The sequence below is a fragment of the Scyliorhinus torazame genome, chromosome 17 (genome assembly GCF_047496885.1).
Source record: "Scyliorhinus torazame isolate Kashiwa2021f chromosome 17, sScyTor2.1, whole genome shotgun sequence".
In the NCBI taxonomy this organism is placed as follows: domain Eukaryota; kingdom Metazoa; phylum Chordata; class Chondrichthyes; order Carcharhiniformes; family Scyliorhinidae; genus Scyliorhinus; species Scyliorhinus torazame.
Window position 1 is genome coordinate 168,446,066 of NC_092723.1, and position 17,064 is coordinate 168,463,129.

The following is a 17,064-nucleotide window of genomic DNA, read 5'->3' on the forward strand; positions in this document are numbered from 1 at the left end:
AAAGGTGAGGTGGGGTTACTGGGTTACAAGGAGGTGTGGGCTTGGGTAGGGCGCTCTTTCCGAGGGATGGTGCAGACTCGATGGGCCGAATGGCCTCCTTCTGCACTGTAAATTCTATGAAATTTTCTATTCCTGGTGTAGGAGGCTGTCTCACTTTAAAGTATGAGGTGAATGAAACACTCAGGAATGAGACATTAAGAAACACATGCAGTTTTTAAGGCACATGAAAGGTATTTTGGGCCATAATCCAGCCATAGTAATTTAGTTGACTTTATGTGATTTGATCGCATAAGAACCTGAGTTTCTGTTGCAGGTTTTGTATTTATTTCCATACTCTCCTCAGGCTTGACTCATTTGATTACAATGGATTTGCATCAGAAAGAAATCCAAGGATTTTTCAATATTCCAGTTGATAACCTGCGAGCGTCCCCATTCCTGTTACAATACATTCAAGAAGAGGTGAGGTTGATGTCGTTATTGCATGACAATGCACTGTTTTCAGATATGAGAAATTAGCTGTCATCAAATATACACTAAACTATAGTTACTTGCCTTCGAGTTACTGAAATAAGGATGTGAAGACTTCCTTAACCGGTTTTTAGATTTACATACTGCTCAGTGTTGTACTTTGAAAGTACATAAAGTCGCTGGTGAGTCAATATTGAGAGCTATTTTTAATATTTGTATGATATTAATATAGTATAATATGAGAGCTGTGCGGTTTTTAAAATTACTTTTAAGCGTAGCAACATGGATGGCAATGCTTACTAGATTACCAAATGTACTATTGCGTAGTTGCATTCGTGCCACACAAGTGACAGACAAGCCATCCCCTACAAGAGAGGATCTAACCATCATCGCCCTTGACATTCAATGGCATTACCATCACTGAATCCACATCCTACAATCAACATCCATGGGGTTACCATTAATGAGAATCTAAATTGGACGATCCATATTAATACTGTGGCTACCAGGGCAGGTCAAAGGCTAGGAATTCTGGAATTCTATGTTGAGTAACTCGCCCCAAAAGTTTATTTTAACCATATAATTAGCCGACACTGTTCTTCAATCATTAGCAACTAAGGTAGAAAGGCTGCTTGAGAAAGTGATCTCGCTACAAAAATGGCATGTTGCTATTCTATATTGTGCATCTTTGCTAAGAAAAGCACATTACAGGGTTGGATTCTAATGCTAATTTTGAAATTTGTTGTACAAAGCGAACTATAACAGTACAAGAAGCACTGACCAGGCAACACGGACCAGCAGATATGTATAGCGCAATATAAATGCAAGGATCAGGTGTGCCTTGATATGCCATTAACAGATGTGTTGGTTTCACCTTTTTAAAATTGCACTTCCAAGGCATTGAAAACCAGTAACTAAATCCAGCATTTACAGCATGTACCTTTTGTAATAGATCTATGTTGGTTGTAAAATATTAAACAGTAGTTATAATGTGATATGAGTTGAGTATCAAATAATGTTGGTGGTATTCACCCTATGTAAGGGTTTAAGGAATACATACCTGACTCTCTCTTTCTCATTGTGCAGATCCCCGACTACAGAAATGCGGTTATTGTTGCAAAGTCACCTGCATCTGCCAAAAGGTGTGAACCAGGATAGGGAATTTTTTTTATTCATTTGTGGGATGTGGCATTGATGGCAAGGTTCCCATTTATTGCCCGTGAGAAGGTTGTGGTGAGCCGTCGCAATCCTTGTGGTGTAGCTACACCCGCTGTTAGGGAGGGAACGTTGATATATTATACGGTTACAGTAATTAAGTTTCCACTGAAATCCTAGCAAATGCAACAATATTTTCCTTATTCTTTTAATGTTTCTAACTCGTTAATTTCAAATTAGACATATTGGGCGAGATCCAGCGGCCCCATTGGCCGCTGGCATAAATTGTGTTATGGCCATTAAATCGTGAGAGGACGAAAACTGAATTTTCACCAGCTAGATCTCTGTTTGAGATCTTCACCACGACATGATTAGGCTCACTCCCAGAAAGGATTTCCATTAATTTGAATAAATTTGAATGTACTGAAATGGCTTTATACGTGGAGTGTCCTCCCATGTTGGATTCACCACCCAGTCCCATCATGCCGATGTGAATTACTGTTGGTTTCCAAAAGCGCAAATCAGTCATGATGACACGCCTTTGGTGCGGAGGTGCCTAGAGACCCAAGGAGTTGAGAGCCAAGGCTGGGAATTGACCCCTACACTCTGCCAGGGGGCACTTCCAGGAGGCAGTGCCAAGTGGGCACTGTCAGGGGAGGGCAACCCTCCATATAGAGTTTGGGGGGGGGGGTGGAAAGAGAGAAGAGAGTGCTGCCCCCCAATACCTCCCTGTTGGGGGTGGTCTTCCAACACTGATCGGGCATCAGATCTCGGTGGAACTGGTTTTAGGCCCCAGCCTGCCAGAGTGACGGTGTAAACCACACCAGATTTCCTGCGCACTGCCAGAAAATCTGGTCTGCAAACTCAGTTGTTTCTCTCCAGAAACGCGGCAGTTTTTAGTCAGAGTCTAACACTGACAAATTCTGGGAAAATTCCACCCATCGCATTCAAAGCAGACACTCCTCTACCATATAATGTAACAAGCAAGGGAGTTTCTTTTGGAGGTCTGTTTCTCAAAGGCCTTTTCTGTTCTGTTTCAGAGCACAGTCTTTTGCTGAACGGTTACGTTTAGGGATCGCAGTGATTCATGGTGAAGTGCAAGATGCAGAGTCAGATTTAGTAGATGGCCGACATTCACCACCTACAGTGAAAAATGCAGCAGCCATACATCCCAGTCTGGAAATCCCTAGTAAGTCTACAGTGACATGCTCCTTGCTATTTTTGATAAGCAAATCGAGTGCTGAAATAAAGCAGTTTAGGGTTATTATTCCAAGCCAGGTTCCTGGGGTGCGATTCTCCGACCCGCCACCGGGTCGGAGAATCGCTGGGGGCTGGCGTGAATCCCGCCCCCACCGCATCCCGAATTCTCCGCCACCAGAGATTCAGCGGGGGCGGGAATCGCGCTGGTCGACGGAAATCGCGCCTGTTGGCTGGCCCACCCCCGGCGATTCTCCGGTCCGCGACGGGCCGAAGTCCCGCCGCTGTCAACCCACACCAGCCGGTGTGGATTGAACCACCTTTCTTACCGGCGGGAGCAGATGGCGCGGGCGGGGTCCTGGCCCCGGGGGGGGGGGGGGGTGCGATCTGGCCCCAGGGGGTGCCCCCACAGTGGCCTGGCCCGTGATTGGGGCCCACCGATCCGCGGGCGGGCCTGTGCCGTGGGGGCACTCTTTTCCTTCCGCCATGGTCTTCACTATGGCGGAGGCGGAAGAGACCCCCTCCACTGCGCATGCGCGGGGATGCCGTGAGCGGCCACTGACACTCCCGCACATGCGTCGCCCAGCGAAGTCTTTTCCGCGCCAGCTGGCGGGGCGGAAATCAGTCCGGCTCGGGCCTAGCCCCTCAAGGTGAGGGCTCAGCCCCTCAAGATACGGAGAATTCCGCACCTTTGGGACGGCGCGAAGCCAGACTGATTTGCGCCGTTTTTGGCACCGATCGGCGGACATCGCGCCGATTGCGGAGAATCCCGCCCATTATATCTATTAAAAACATCTCTAATTCTGATATCGCCAGTCCAAATAGTTATCTATTGGTAACTGTACAATGGTGTTAATTGGATGGATGTGAAGAGTTTAAAGCATTGACACATTCTATATTATGTTTGTACTTTCTAATTATAATTGAAATGAAATGAAAATCGCTTATTGTCACAAGTAGGCTTCAAATGAAGTTACAGTGAAATGCCCCTAGTCGCCACATTCTGGCACCTGTTCGGGGAGGCTGGTACGGGAATTGAACCGGCGCTGCTAGCCTTGTTCTGCTTTACAAGCCAGCTGTTTAGCCCACTGTGAAGCTGCAGTGAGAGTTTGTTGATGCAAATGGATTGCGTAGGTCTATTGAAATGGGGTTTGTGCAGTACAACAGATGTAATTATTTTGACTTTATTTTTCCTCATCAGTGGCCATTCCAAAGGAAAAACCTCCAATCACAGTTGTTGGAGATGTAGGAGGAAGAATAGCTATTATTGTGGTGAGTTGGCACGTGAAAGTCTACACAAAACATGGAAATTGTACATAATTGGGAAATGCTTTATTGTAAAAGTGCAAGTAAGGAAAGTTATTTTCTGCTTTTCAGTAAATACATTCAGAGGTTTGCTGAAAATATCAAATAATAAAAAAATTGACGTGGCAATTTTTAAATGGGGTATACAGCATTGCGACAAGCCGATTTGTCGGTGTTTATATTCCACTTGAGATACCACCCTTCTTCACCTAAATCGATCATTGTAAGCCTCTTGATAGGCTTAAGGGTTTCCCCTTAAATGCGTCTGTACTATTCATTATACTGTACTTCCAAAAGACATTGATAGGTGCCATAGACTGGTTTCAGAAATCAATGTATAAATGGATCATTTTACAGTTCGCAAGATGTGACGAGTGGACTGCCACAGGGATCAGTGCTGGGATCTCAACTACTTACAATTTATGATCAATAACTTGGATGAATGGGTACGGTTGCTAAATTTGCTGATTATGCAAAAAATCAGGTTGTGAAGAGGATGTAAGGAATCTCCAAGAGGGCATAGGTTATGTGAGTGGACAAAAGTTTGGTAGATGGGAGTATAATGTGGGAGAAAAGTGAAATAATCCACTTTGGCAGGAAGAATAGAAATGCAACACATTATTACAATGGCAGTTTAATACAGAATTGAAATTCTGTGGGATCTGGGTGTTCTGGTGCATGGATCACAGTTAGTATGGAGATACAACAATTAGGAAGGCAAATGGTTAAAGTAGGGATGTTTTACTATAGTTATAGAGGGAATTGATGAGACCACATCTGGAGTTCTGTGTACAGTTTTGGCCTCCTTAAGGAGGCATATAGAACCGTAGAATTCCTACAGCGCAGAAGAAGGCCATTTGATCCATCGAGTCTGCACCGACCCTCTGAAAGAGCACCCTACCTAGGTTCACTCCTCTGCCCTATCCCCATAACACCACTTAACCCTCGCATCCCTCGGCACTAAGGGGTGATTTAGCATGGCCAATCCACCTAACCTTCCCTTGGAGCTGCACTCCAGGCAAATGGCGAGTATTTCATCACACTCCTGACAAACTTGAGGGAGTCACGAGGTGAGGTATTCGCCCAGGATTCCTAGCCTCAAGACTTCCTTTAGCAGCCACAGTAGGTTCAGTTCAATGTTTGGTCAATGGTATCCCCCAGAATTTTGATAGTGGAGGTTTCAGTGAAGTTAATGCAAATGAACGTCATGGGGTGATGGTTAGATTCTCTCTTGTTGGAGATGGTCATTGCCTGGCACTTGTGTGGCACAAATGTTGTGACTACATCAGCTGAAGCCTGGATCTTGTCCAGGTCTTCCTGCATTTGGATTTGGACTGCTTCAGTGCTTGAGGAGTTGTGAATGGTGCAGTCATCAGCGAACTTCCCCACCTGAACTGGTGGAAGGAAGATCATTGATCAAACAGGGGAACATAGTACGACTGAGTACAGTACCCTGAGGAACTACTGCAGTAATCGCCTGGAACTAAAATGATTGACCTCCAACAACCACAGCTATCTTCCTTGGTGCTCAGTATGACACCAACATTGGAGAGTTTCCCTCCTCGATTTCCATTGACCCCAGTTTTGGCAGGGCTCCTAAATGTCAAACTCTTGTCAAATGCTGCTGTGATGTCAAGAGCAGTCACTCTCACCACACTGCTGAAGTTCAGTTCTTGTTCATGTTTGAACCAAGGCTGTATGTCATGAGGTCAGAAGCTGAGTGACCCTGCAGAATCCAAACTAAAAGCCAGTGAGCAGATTATTGCTAAGCAAGTGCTGCTTAATGGCACTGTTCACTGTTGATGACTCCTCCCATCACTTTGATCGAGAGCAAACTGATGGAGTGGTAATTGGCCGGATTGGATTTGCCTGTTCTTTGTGTACAGGACATACCTGGGCAATTTTCCACATTACTGGATAGATGCCAGTGTTGTAGCTGTACTGTAACAGCTTATCTCAGGGCGCAGCAAGATCTAGAGCAGAAATCTTAAGTAATATTGTCAGGGCCCATTGCCTTTATTTATCCAGTGCCTTTGGCTGTTTCTTAATATCACGAGAATGAATCGAATTGGCTGAAGATGTGCACCTGTAATTCTGGGTACCTTGGGAGATGGATCATTATTGCAAATGCTTCAGCTTTATCTTTTGCCCTGTGCTGTGTTGGGCTCCTCCATCATTGAGAATGGGGATATTGTGGAGCCTCCTCCTCCAGTGAGTTACCTAATTGTTCACCACCATTCAGGACTGGACGTGGCAGGATTGCAGAGCTTATCTGATCCGTTGGTTGTGTAATCACTGTACTGTCTATTGCTTGCTGCAGGCAAGTAGTCCTGTGTTGTAACTACACCAGGTTTACACCTCATTTTTAGCTATGCCTGTTGTGGCTCCCAGCATACCCTCCTGCACTCGTCGTTGAACCAGAGTTGATCCCCTGGCATGGGAGTGGTGGTAGTGAGGGGTATGCCAGGCCATGAGGTTACAAATTGTGGTTGAACACAATTCTACTGCCCACCGCGCTTCATGAATCCCAATTTTGAGTTGCTTGTAATCTGTCCCATTTAGCACGGTAGTTAGTGCCAACAACACAATGGAGGATATCCTCAATGTAAAGCTGGGACTCTGTTTCAACAAGGTCTGTGCAGTGGTCACTCCTACCGATACTCATGGATTGATTGATGAATCTTGCAGGCAGTTTGGTGAGGATGAGGTCAAGTATTTTCTTCCCTCGTGTTGATTCCCTCACCACCTGCCACACATCTAGTCTAGCAGCTTTGTCCTTTAGGACTTGGCAAGCTCGGTGATCTGCAGTGGTGCTACTGTCATGACCAACCCTAGGTGAGATTCCCCAAAAGTTATTCATCCAAATGTTGCTCTCTTTGGTTGGCTCTTAATTTGGCTCTGTTTAATCACGTTTGCTCAAGAGTCGCCAGGTATCTTTCGACACCGCCACAAGGTTCAGAACCGAATACTGATCAATGACTCTATACACCAGTTAGTAAGTTCAAAAGCAATGCTCATTTATTTACACACAGTCAAATCTACTCATGCATAAACTCTACAAACTAAACTACCACCATTATTAAAGCCTACACTTCGCTTCAGGTGCCCACTCAGTCAGAGGAACAATGGCCGTTGCTCAGTTCTAAGGCTGCTGGGTTGAGCTGTTTACAGGGTAGCAACTAGGAGCGTCTATCTCGTCGCGTGCGTTGACTTGGAACTTACTTGGTCTGCTGTAGCTGCTAGGCTGGTCTCTCTTCTCTGAGAGCCAAAGGAGAGAGATTCTCCCTTGGGGAATACCTTTTATACTAAAAAGGGCTTTGCGTGCTTTTGGGCGGGCCTTGAACTTGGCCTCAACTAATTGGGTCTTTCCCAATCAGTCGTATCAATCTTCCTCCAATAGAGGGGTGGTTCCCTGATTGCTGGGCGTGTCCTGGTGACCGTTGGTCTGCTTTGTCTTAGCCTCTTCTGGAGCCGGGATGTCTGCCTTAACATTGTGTAGCTAAATGTTTCCCTTTTGTCCCCGGAGATGGCTCATTAGTATGTAGATTGCTTGGCAGTTTCTGTCCTGTCTGAGAGTTTAAGGTTCTAATCAACAGACTGAGCTTGCACCTGCTTGTTTCTTAGTATTGTCCAATTTTCCCTGCATTCTTTGCAAGTGTCCATTTTGTAACCGGGACGTGGGCCATCCCAGATGGCTACACGAGCAACACCCCTCGATTTGTCACTGTCCAGCTGGGATACCCTCAAAATTATTACGAACCTGGGTGAGGAGGAATGACTTGCTGCCAACATGCCGTCTCCTGGTAGCAACAATCTAAAAAGGTTCCCTTTCCCTTTCATGCTTAAAAATGAGCCAACTTAACCAGTCTTTCTTGAGTTACGATGGAGTAAGTTTATTAACTAGCAAAAAGGTAGGAAGAAATGTAAACACATGTATATACAGGAAAGATTGGGCCTGTATCTATTGGAGTTTAGTAGAATGAGAGGTGACCTTATTGAAACATATTCTGGGACTTGACAGGGTAGATGCTGAAAGGATCTACCCTTTGTGGGTGAGACTTGAACTAGGGGACACCGTTTTAAAAATAAGGTGGAGATGAGAAGAATTTTCTTTTGAGTCGTGAGTGTTTGGAACCTTTTTCCCCCAGAGAGGGGCAATAACAAGGTCAAGGCAGAGGTGGGTAGATTCTTGATTAACTAGAAAATTAAGAGGCGGGAATATGGAGCTGAGGCCGCAATGGGATCAGCCATGATATTGAATGGGGGAGGGGTGTTAATTCTTTTTGACATTACTAATTGTGATCGTTTAGAATTTACTTGCACGCTGTAGCAACAAGACAACTAGTTTAATACTGGGAAAGGAGACTGCAAAATAGGAAACTTTTTTTTTTAAAAGAAGGCATTTCATTTGCAAAAATATTCCGAGCAAAGTAACTGGTGACTTCCAGAATAAACTTGTTTTTTGACTTTTGGAATGAAAGTTAATTCAAAGTGGTCTTTTATGTTGATATTTACATATAAATGTATATTTATATTCCCAAACCTTGATATAAACCAGGACTTCCAGAATAAATTTAGAATCCTTCAAGGTTAATTAAATTCAGTTAATGACTTTGGTGAGTCAAATTTAATACTGCTTGCCACCCCAAACCCTTTTTAAAAAAAAAAAGTTAATAGTGCAATAATTATACATGAATAAGTTCAGATGTAGAATTTCAGCTTTTTGGAACATCTGTATTCGCTGTTAGGTGAATTGGACATTCTGAATTTTGACCTAGGTTTTAAAGTTGGTAAAACAGACAACTATATTGAGGAAGAATTTTATGATTGTAAAATGGGCTAACCATTCAGTCGCAGTTTATTACCTTTTACGAGAAACATTCATTTCATTCATGTTAATTTGACTTAAACGCTTGAAGTTTGGTGGTGAAGCCTGTAATTCATCATGCTTCTTTGTAAATAAACAAGTTGGCTTTGTAACATACAGGCTTCACTATAAATTGGCACTGAACCAATGAGGTTCTTGTTATTCTACGTTGGCAACAGTACTAAGTTTGTCCTGTATTGTCAAACAAATAACTATAATTGGATTTTCATCCTATTTCAGTTAATTGTCAGTATCTTTCAAGTTTTTTGACTTCAAGAGTGGAGGGGAATAGAATGTTCATTTTTTTTAATGCTGACCATTCTTGGAATCTTTTTTCTGCAAACTCCTAATGGCTTCCTTTGTAGAAGGAAATGATCAGTGCTGCTTGTAATCACTCTTGAATAATCTAGCGAGGGAGGAGCAGTAGGAAAGGGAAGGATAGCCTGGGGAATTTTAAACAAAAACTAATTGGAATCTTGAGATTGGATTGCAATCCAGAGATAGCCCATTATTAAATTGAATTAATGCTTGAAAATTGCCTGTCTATTTAACGTCTAAATGAACTTTGAACCCACTATACTGTAGTCATTTCTACAGAAATCATACGGATCTTTAACCAATAAATCCTGTAAAATGAGGCTCCTACTGTGCTGCAGGAGTTTACATTAACCTTAATTTTGAGCATCTATCTGCTCCAGAGCTACATGTTGCAATTTCCTGTATCGCTCGTTTTCTTAGTGTTGGCACCAAATGGCGAGCAGTTTTATGCCTTAGACTGGTGTTTCCTGCAAAGTACAAGTGTTAATGTTGTTCTAAACTACTTTCACTTTTGTCAGTTATTTCCAAACTGTTTTGTTGGGATCTGGAGACTCCTGTGCTAATGTCGAAAAGCCTAAAACAAGACATGTAATGCAAGAAAGGCACTTTTTAGTGTATAGAAAAATAAGTATTAGTGGTCTGACCCCATTTCAAATGTACTGGTCTTGTTTCAGTCAGTTTGTGGTTAATTTAAATCTCTGCTTAAACCGGGAGTTGGAAGAACAGTGTGGTGTAGCATCTTCCCTCTTAGAAGCTCTGTAAGAAGAGACTTGTGTACTTCATTTCAACTTGTTGTGGTGGTGGGAGGGCGGGCACTACCACAAGCCTACATGTGACATCTCTTTGCTGTCTGTCATACACGGCTAATGATGGAGAGTGGCTGTCTGGAAAGTTTGGAGACTTTTCCCTAGTTGCCCTTAATGTAATGGGTGTAGTTTGATTGCTTTTTAGGACGGTTATCATCTATTGTCACATTGCAAAACTTAAGACATGCATTGACAATAGTATTAGAGTAGTCTGTTATTGTATAGTAAACTGGATTTGCATTGGGTATACTGCTGTAATGCAGCTCGGGAAATATAAATGTAAACCTGGAGTGAGGTGGTGCATTTCTAGAATGTCATTGCCCTGCTCCATAAACAAAACTGGTTTGTTCCCATCCCTTCTGCAGTTAAAGAATTGTGCTTCCATTATGGTGAAGTAGGATTTGCTGATGGAAATTGTTTTCATCTGAAATTTTGACAGGATGACATAATTGATGACGTTGCTAGCTTTATAGCAGCTGCCGATACGTTGAAGGAAAGAGGAGCTTACAAAATCTATGTAATGGCTACCCATGGTCTTTTGTCATCTGATGCACCCAGATTGATAGAAGAATCAGCAATTGATGAGGTAACCATAGTCTGTTGATTGGTATTTCACGATATTGAGTTAAGCATTTTTAGATTATTTTTCGTAGTACTTGGAAAAAGTTATAATTCAAAGGCCATTTTGCAAAATGGCCTATGTTTCATTCCATTTGTTAGAGAAATATAGCCATTCCTAATTGTAATTGACTATTCAACATACTTATTGGAAAACATTGGCAGAGATTGGGTATTGAGTTAGCATTTTCCTGTTAATCATGTACGTTGCTCTTCTGCAGGTGGTAGTAACCAATACGATCCCGCATGAAATCCAGAAACTCCAATGCCATAAAATAAAGACCGTTGACATCAGCATGATCTTGTCTGAGGCCATTCGAAGAATCCACAATGGTGAATCAATGTCATATCTATTCCGAAATATTGGTATGGATGATTGAAATGGTGTTCCCTAAGGCCAGCTCGAAGTGTACCTTTACCTAACTTGGCAAGCAAGTGTCGTGATTCACTGGTGCAAAAAAAGTGTCTTTAAAAAGAGGCCGACTTTGTAAAGTGAATTTTTAGGAAAAACAATGCTGAATATGAAGACTTATCTATTTGATACTTCAGATTTCCTTGCTGTTTTGTAAGCTCAGAAGTATGACCAAAATCCCTCTTTGTTTTTATTGCTTTTGTATTTAGGAGTATTGTACTATGTTTTCATATCGTAGCTACATCTTTGTTCTTGAAGATAATATGCTTCAGGCTGATGGCAGCACAATAAAAAGTAATAAACATAAACACGTGAAATAGCCAACCTAGATTGTGCTAATTTCCTACATTATCACAGTAACTACACTTCAAAAATATTTTTTGATGTAAAGTGCTTCGGGATGTCCTGCGGTCATGAAAGGTGCTTTATAAATGCAAGTTCTTTCTAATGTATTTAACCTGGGATTTTTTTTTAAGTAAATGTTTAAATATTCCACATGATGAATTAATTGATTGGAACCGCTTGGTCTTTCCTTTCTACGTAAGGAATAACATTTCTGAATGTTCCATGCAACTTTGAACCCCGTTAACATTTTAGTTACAAGATAGTTTTGGGTTGTCTCCCCACCCACCTACCTGCCAGATGATCCTGATGAAACTCTTACTTTGTGCTGTTTTTTTCTGAAAGGGTGCAGTTCTGCAGCTAACCTGGTTCTCAAATAGTTGTTATGCACCTAGTGCCACCTGTTTATTTGGCCCAGCGGGGGTGGGGTGGGGGAGGCTTCACAAGAGTCAGATACTCTGCTTATGTAGTAACTGTGGGTGCACATGGACATACACTGGATAACAACTTAAGAGTGGGACAGCTTGTTATACTTTCTATCTGCCCTGTGTAGCCCAAGGAACCTGGAAACTACAGAGATCAGGAAACTGCAGAAACCAAGGATAAATCAGCAAGCCTGTTGAACTTCATTGCTAAATTCCACCGCACATGGTATATTAATCCACTAAGCCATGTTGAGAGTTTTTAACCTTTATTCCAAAAGATTTTTGTTTCCAAGCTTATAGCCTGGATCATTCATAAAAAAGAAGACACACTTTCTGTAAAATCTGTAGAGCCATTAAAAATAATAGTGTTCAAAGATGTCTAGACACTAGCTCATAAATCAACACGAGATCAGTGCGCATATTCGAATATGTGCTTTGTTACTTTTTAATTGGATTGCTGTTTGCACTTGTGCTCCCATAACTTTGGATTGTTCTTTTTTCTAAAAATATTAGATTGCCACATAATTTACACTCATTCATCATGCAACGAGGATCCTCCTCTGTGGGCCATAAGGAACATTTTGTGAACTGTCTGCTCTGGACCTATTGAGATTCACAGGGACCAATTAGCTTAGTACAATTTATATTTGTGCTGGTCTGCTTCAGTGAATGTGGAACGTAGTTAGGAATCCCTTGATCTATCAGTCATAATCAATTACAGCACAGCCCATCAGTCAGCATGTGAAGAAGAGATTAACCCTCATGTTGGCATGGTGGTAATGAACAGATTTCAAGCATTTGAAGATTAAATATTCTGAAGGGAATCATTTTTTGGTGTGTTATGATTAATGCTGTAATTCTACACTTTTCGGTCTGCAAGGAGATTGACTTACAGATGTAAACATTACATGAGCAACACGGTATGGTGATATGTAACAGATAATTTAAAATCTAGGATGAAAATTGCAGGGCGTGCAGCTTTAATGGAGAAAACTATTGGTGCAGAAGTGGATGTTGGTGTCTTCTGAAATGTGATGTAATTGTTTGGCATTATATGTGTAGCACATAACGCGGACTCGGTACTGAATTTACTTAAACAGCCACTTTTCAGCCCAAGAATAAATCTTGGAAGACTTCCCAATATGAAGGACATACTATCCCAGAACTCAGATGAAAGTGGCAGTAGGAGGCAGGGACGAGGCATACTCATTAAAATGGGACAGATAGAGGCAGGTCCTCGCAGGAAACACACCTCAGCGAACAGAAACCGGATACTTTATTCTCCCGATCCTTTGTTAGTTTCCAATTGAGAACCACAATGAGTATGCTGTCTTGGGCTTCTGGCTTCATGTACCATTTCCTGATCGAACAAGACAGATCAGGAACCTGTTGCTGGTACCACTCACCGCTTGGTTCTTCAGAAGCTGCCTTGCCCTTTTTGAGTTCTGTGAGGACCTGTCTCTATCTGTCCCATTTTAATGAGAATGCCTCTTCCTGCCACTTGAGGAGGTCTGGGTGGTATGTCCTACCACAAATATTTAATTTGTCTCCCCAGCAAATTGAAAGTCTTAGATTTGTATATTTTTTTTGTACTTGGATAGTTTGGGCGCCATTGGTGGTTTTGTTAATAAAGAATTTCCTATGACCTTGCTCACTGTTAGTTGGAGGGACAGGCACGCCTTTTACCTGTGATTATTGTAACAGGCTGATGTTGCAGCACCATCTTTGGAGTAAGTAAATCTAACCGGTAATGTTGCTTCATTATTCTTGAGGTAACAGCACCATCCTCTGGAGGATTTAAAACTAGCAGTTGTTGCTATTGCATAATGGCAAGGTGGGCTTGTGCAGGGAGATATATATTTTAGGAATCTTGCATCTAGTGCTGTCCATCAGACTGGGATTGTGTCATGTTTTTTACAGGCACAAAAATCAAAAGAGAAAAGGAAACTATCTGGTTGTTTCTAAACAGTGAGAAGCTTGGGTTTTACAACCAGTGGCATCCGTAGCAAATAGGTAGTCAGCAGTCTTTGCCTTATTACTTCAGGATGTCTTATCAAAGGAAGTGGCATCTAATTGACCTCCGGACCTGTTTAGAAAGATTAGACCTTTTTCCCTTTAAAGGCAAACCGATTTCAGTAGATAGCTGATGATGATAAGTAATGCACTACCACTATCCTTAACATAGCGAATCCTCCAACACCCCACAAGCAACACCATAGTAGTTCCTTTATTATGTCAATAAATGCAGAAAGCTTATCTTGCTGTTAATTCATCTTTTCACCAGGTTTAAGCAGCTCATACGATTGACTATTGGCTTGAATATTAAAACTGGGAATGTTTTCATGTATTTGGGCACCGTATTTCTTCTCAACTGTTCTCCGGTCCGCTTTTCACCGCGTTGAATGGGATTCTTGTCTGGTTTCTGTGTTGTCTAAAAATTGCGCGCACTAACCCATATGTCATACACTTTTTCTTTGAAGTTTGTAAGTGACTTCCTCTGAGCAGACTGGGCTAATTTTTATTTTAACTGGCATGCTAGGGACTTTCCATAGCTCATATAATTCTCTAGCTTTAGTGAAAAAGACTAATGTTAAATTCAATCCTCCTTATTTCAATTGCAGTACAGTATTTTTCAACTCTACATCTGGAAATATTTTTCACAGCTTGTCTTGTGCTTGGAGGAGGTTACCTGGCCACCAGCCGTTTTTGTTTAACCTTGGAAAGTTTTAATTTGGAATTGCTTCAAGAGAAAATTAAAGTATTCCAATCTGCCCCGCTTTAATCTGTGTAATTATCCACCCCTGCAACCCCCTCATTTTTGCGTGATACTAATTTTTGCATGATATTAATTTCTTTGTGGCTGGGAGTTGCATGTTTCTATTTGGATTTTCATTTCATGATTTAAGCATTTGAATGAAATCCAAACTCCTGAGCAATTTTCTTAGAAAATCTTGCTCGTTTAGAGATCCTGAAGGTAGTTGGGCTGTTGCTTTCAAAATTGTAAATCTAATGGAAATAAGTTGCAAGCTTAATAAAATACATTTTTAATAATGCATGAGGGAATTTAATGAAGGGGTACATAATTGTAAAATGTCATGTGCAGATAAAATAAGCCGTCTTTGAAAGTAACTTTTTACTTTGTGTGTTCTGTTCTTGTTTCCTTTAAACTTCAGGAAAGTTTCCTGATTAATGGTCAAGTGACCATTGAAGCAGGTAGACTTTTTGTGTGTATTTGAGGTAACGTTGCTGAAGAGTGGACCCCAGGGATCGCACCAAAGACACCCCTGCTCCTGTCATGTACAGCATAGTAAATGTCTCCACCTCGAGAATCCAAAACCAGAACGTTTCCCTGGCTTTTCTAATAGATTGAGAGCTTCACTAACTGTGCCCTGAAACAATTTCAGTAATGCCCTGTTTGGGTGTCAAACTTGCATTGCCTGCGATGATCAAGCATTCTCCCTGGAGAAAAAATATCTGGTCATTATATTGCTGTGATGGAACTGTGTAGTTGAACACTGAATAAGAACTGACAATATCATGAGAAAATAGGGTGTTTTTTTATGTGTGAGGAAACTTTGAATGTCACGTAATTTATCACCTTATATAATTTGATTCCCAATATACTCATCGGCTGGTAAATTTATTCAGTGGTGAAATATATATATTTGACTGGCATGACAATTTTTAAAATTGGTATTTACATAATTGGCAGTGGGAGTCGTGCAGTACTGCCATTAAATGACATTTTAATTGCTTGATTTTATTGTATTTATTACTTGATCTGTGCAAATGTGTCAATTTAAAGAGCGGTTTATCGTCACTATCCCATCTCCCACCCCCTCCCCCCATCTCCTCCTCCTCCTCCCTTTTAAATTGGACTTTGTGTTTTACAGGTAATTCTGGCATTCTTTATCAGTGAAACTGGCTGGAAGGACTTGCAGAAAGAACCATTGCTGATCAAGCTGTTATGATCAATAGTAATGGTCAGTGATGCAAGGGCTTTAAAACTTCATTTCAACTGTGTGTATTCTTTTTTGAGTGCTTTCAGACTCGCCCATCCAGTTTCACTGATGTGATTACTGCTCAACTGAACCAAAACTTCAAAATAAAAAAAAAAACACAAATAGACAGACAGAGTAAGTTACTACTGCTTGTGTTTTTTTTTTTCAATGGCAATTTGCAATGGGACCTTGCTGGAAAACAAATTGAGGTTGTTCATATTCTTTTTATGTAGGACTGATCTGCTTGAAGAGAGATTTTGCCTTTGAGCCTGGGCAAAATCAACACCAAGGTCCCTGAAGTAAAAGGACTTATGTTTCATCTCTCGCCAACGCTGTTATGATAATATCCAAAAATAAAGCTTTAATAGGAAAGATGTATGCTTTTAATTTATTTTTTCAGATTTTGATGTTTCATTGACAATGTTTGTATATTTATAATAGGAACCTGAGCATTATGTAGCTGTGCAAAGGTGTGCAAAACACTTGAAACTACTACAAAAAGATTCTGTGCAATCGCCCATCGGTTGCTATACAAAGGTCATTGGGCTATGTTTCCATGGAATATTAGTAATTGTTTGTAAGTTTTGCATTTAGCTGAAGTGTAACAAAATTGATTAAAAGTTTGAAAAAGGCACTAAATTGCAATGTTATTTTTTTTTTTAAAAAACAACTTGGTGTGGGATTCTCCGACCTCCCGCCGGATCGGAGAATCGTCGTTGGGCCGCGCGAATCGCGCCACACCGCCCCGGCGTCGGCACACTATTCTCTTCAGAGCGGAGAATTGACGCCGGCGTGGTTGGCGCGCTGCCGGTCCCGTCCGCTCTACGCGGCCCGCCCACCGATTCTCAGGCCCAGATGGGCCGAGCGGCCGTAAAAAAAAAGAGCCGGGTCCCGCCGGCGCCGTTCTAACCTGCTCTGGGCCGGCGGGACCTCGGCGTCGTTGCTAACTTTTGGTTGGTTCAATTGGCTCTGTTTTATAACCTTTGCTCTCGAGTCGCCAGGTATCTTTATGATCCCGCCACGAGGTTCAAGTTCAAGTAATGACCAATAACTCAATACACCGAATAGTAAGATTCAAATCAAAGCACATTTATTATACACAGTAATCGCTACTCATGCACAAATTCTACGTCTAAGCTACTTCTATAAC

At 41.7% G+C, this 17,064-nt stretch overlaps 1 protein-coding gene across 6 annotated transcripts in view; it reads left to right on the plus strand.

Annotated features, from left to right (window-relative positions):
* Window positions 1-16,553, plus strand: part of prpsap2 (phosphoribosyl pyrophosphate synthetase-associated protein 2) — a 57,906-nt gene extending 41,353 nt beyond the window's left edge. For 3 of the 6 annotated variants that reach the window (XM_072481611.1, XM_072481613.1, XM_072481617.1), the window contains 7 exons: window positions 344-459; window positions 1,555-1,610; window positions 2,664-2,812; window positions 4,022-4,092; window positions 10,556-10,702; window positions 10,956-11,067; window positions 16,148-16,553. In XM_072481611.1, coding sequence (XP_072337712.1) covers window positions 344-459; window positions 1,555-1,610; window positions 2,664-2,812; window positions 4,022-4,092; window positions 10,556-10,702; window positions 10,956-11,067; window positions 16,148-16,212 — 716 coding nt within the window. In that variant the 3' untranslated portion in view covers window positions 16,213-16,553. Of the gene's footprint in view, window positions 1-343; window positions 460-1,554; window positions 1,611-2,663; window positions 2,813-4,021; window positions 4,093-10,555; window positions 10,703-10,955 lie in introns of all 6 variants that reach the window. The other 3 variants (XM_072481616.1, XM_072481615.1, XM_072481614.1) reach the window with 3 other exon arrangements.
* The last annotated feature ends 511 nt before the right edge of the window (window positions 16,554-17,064 follow it).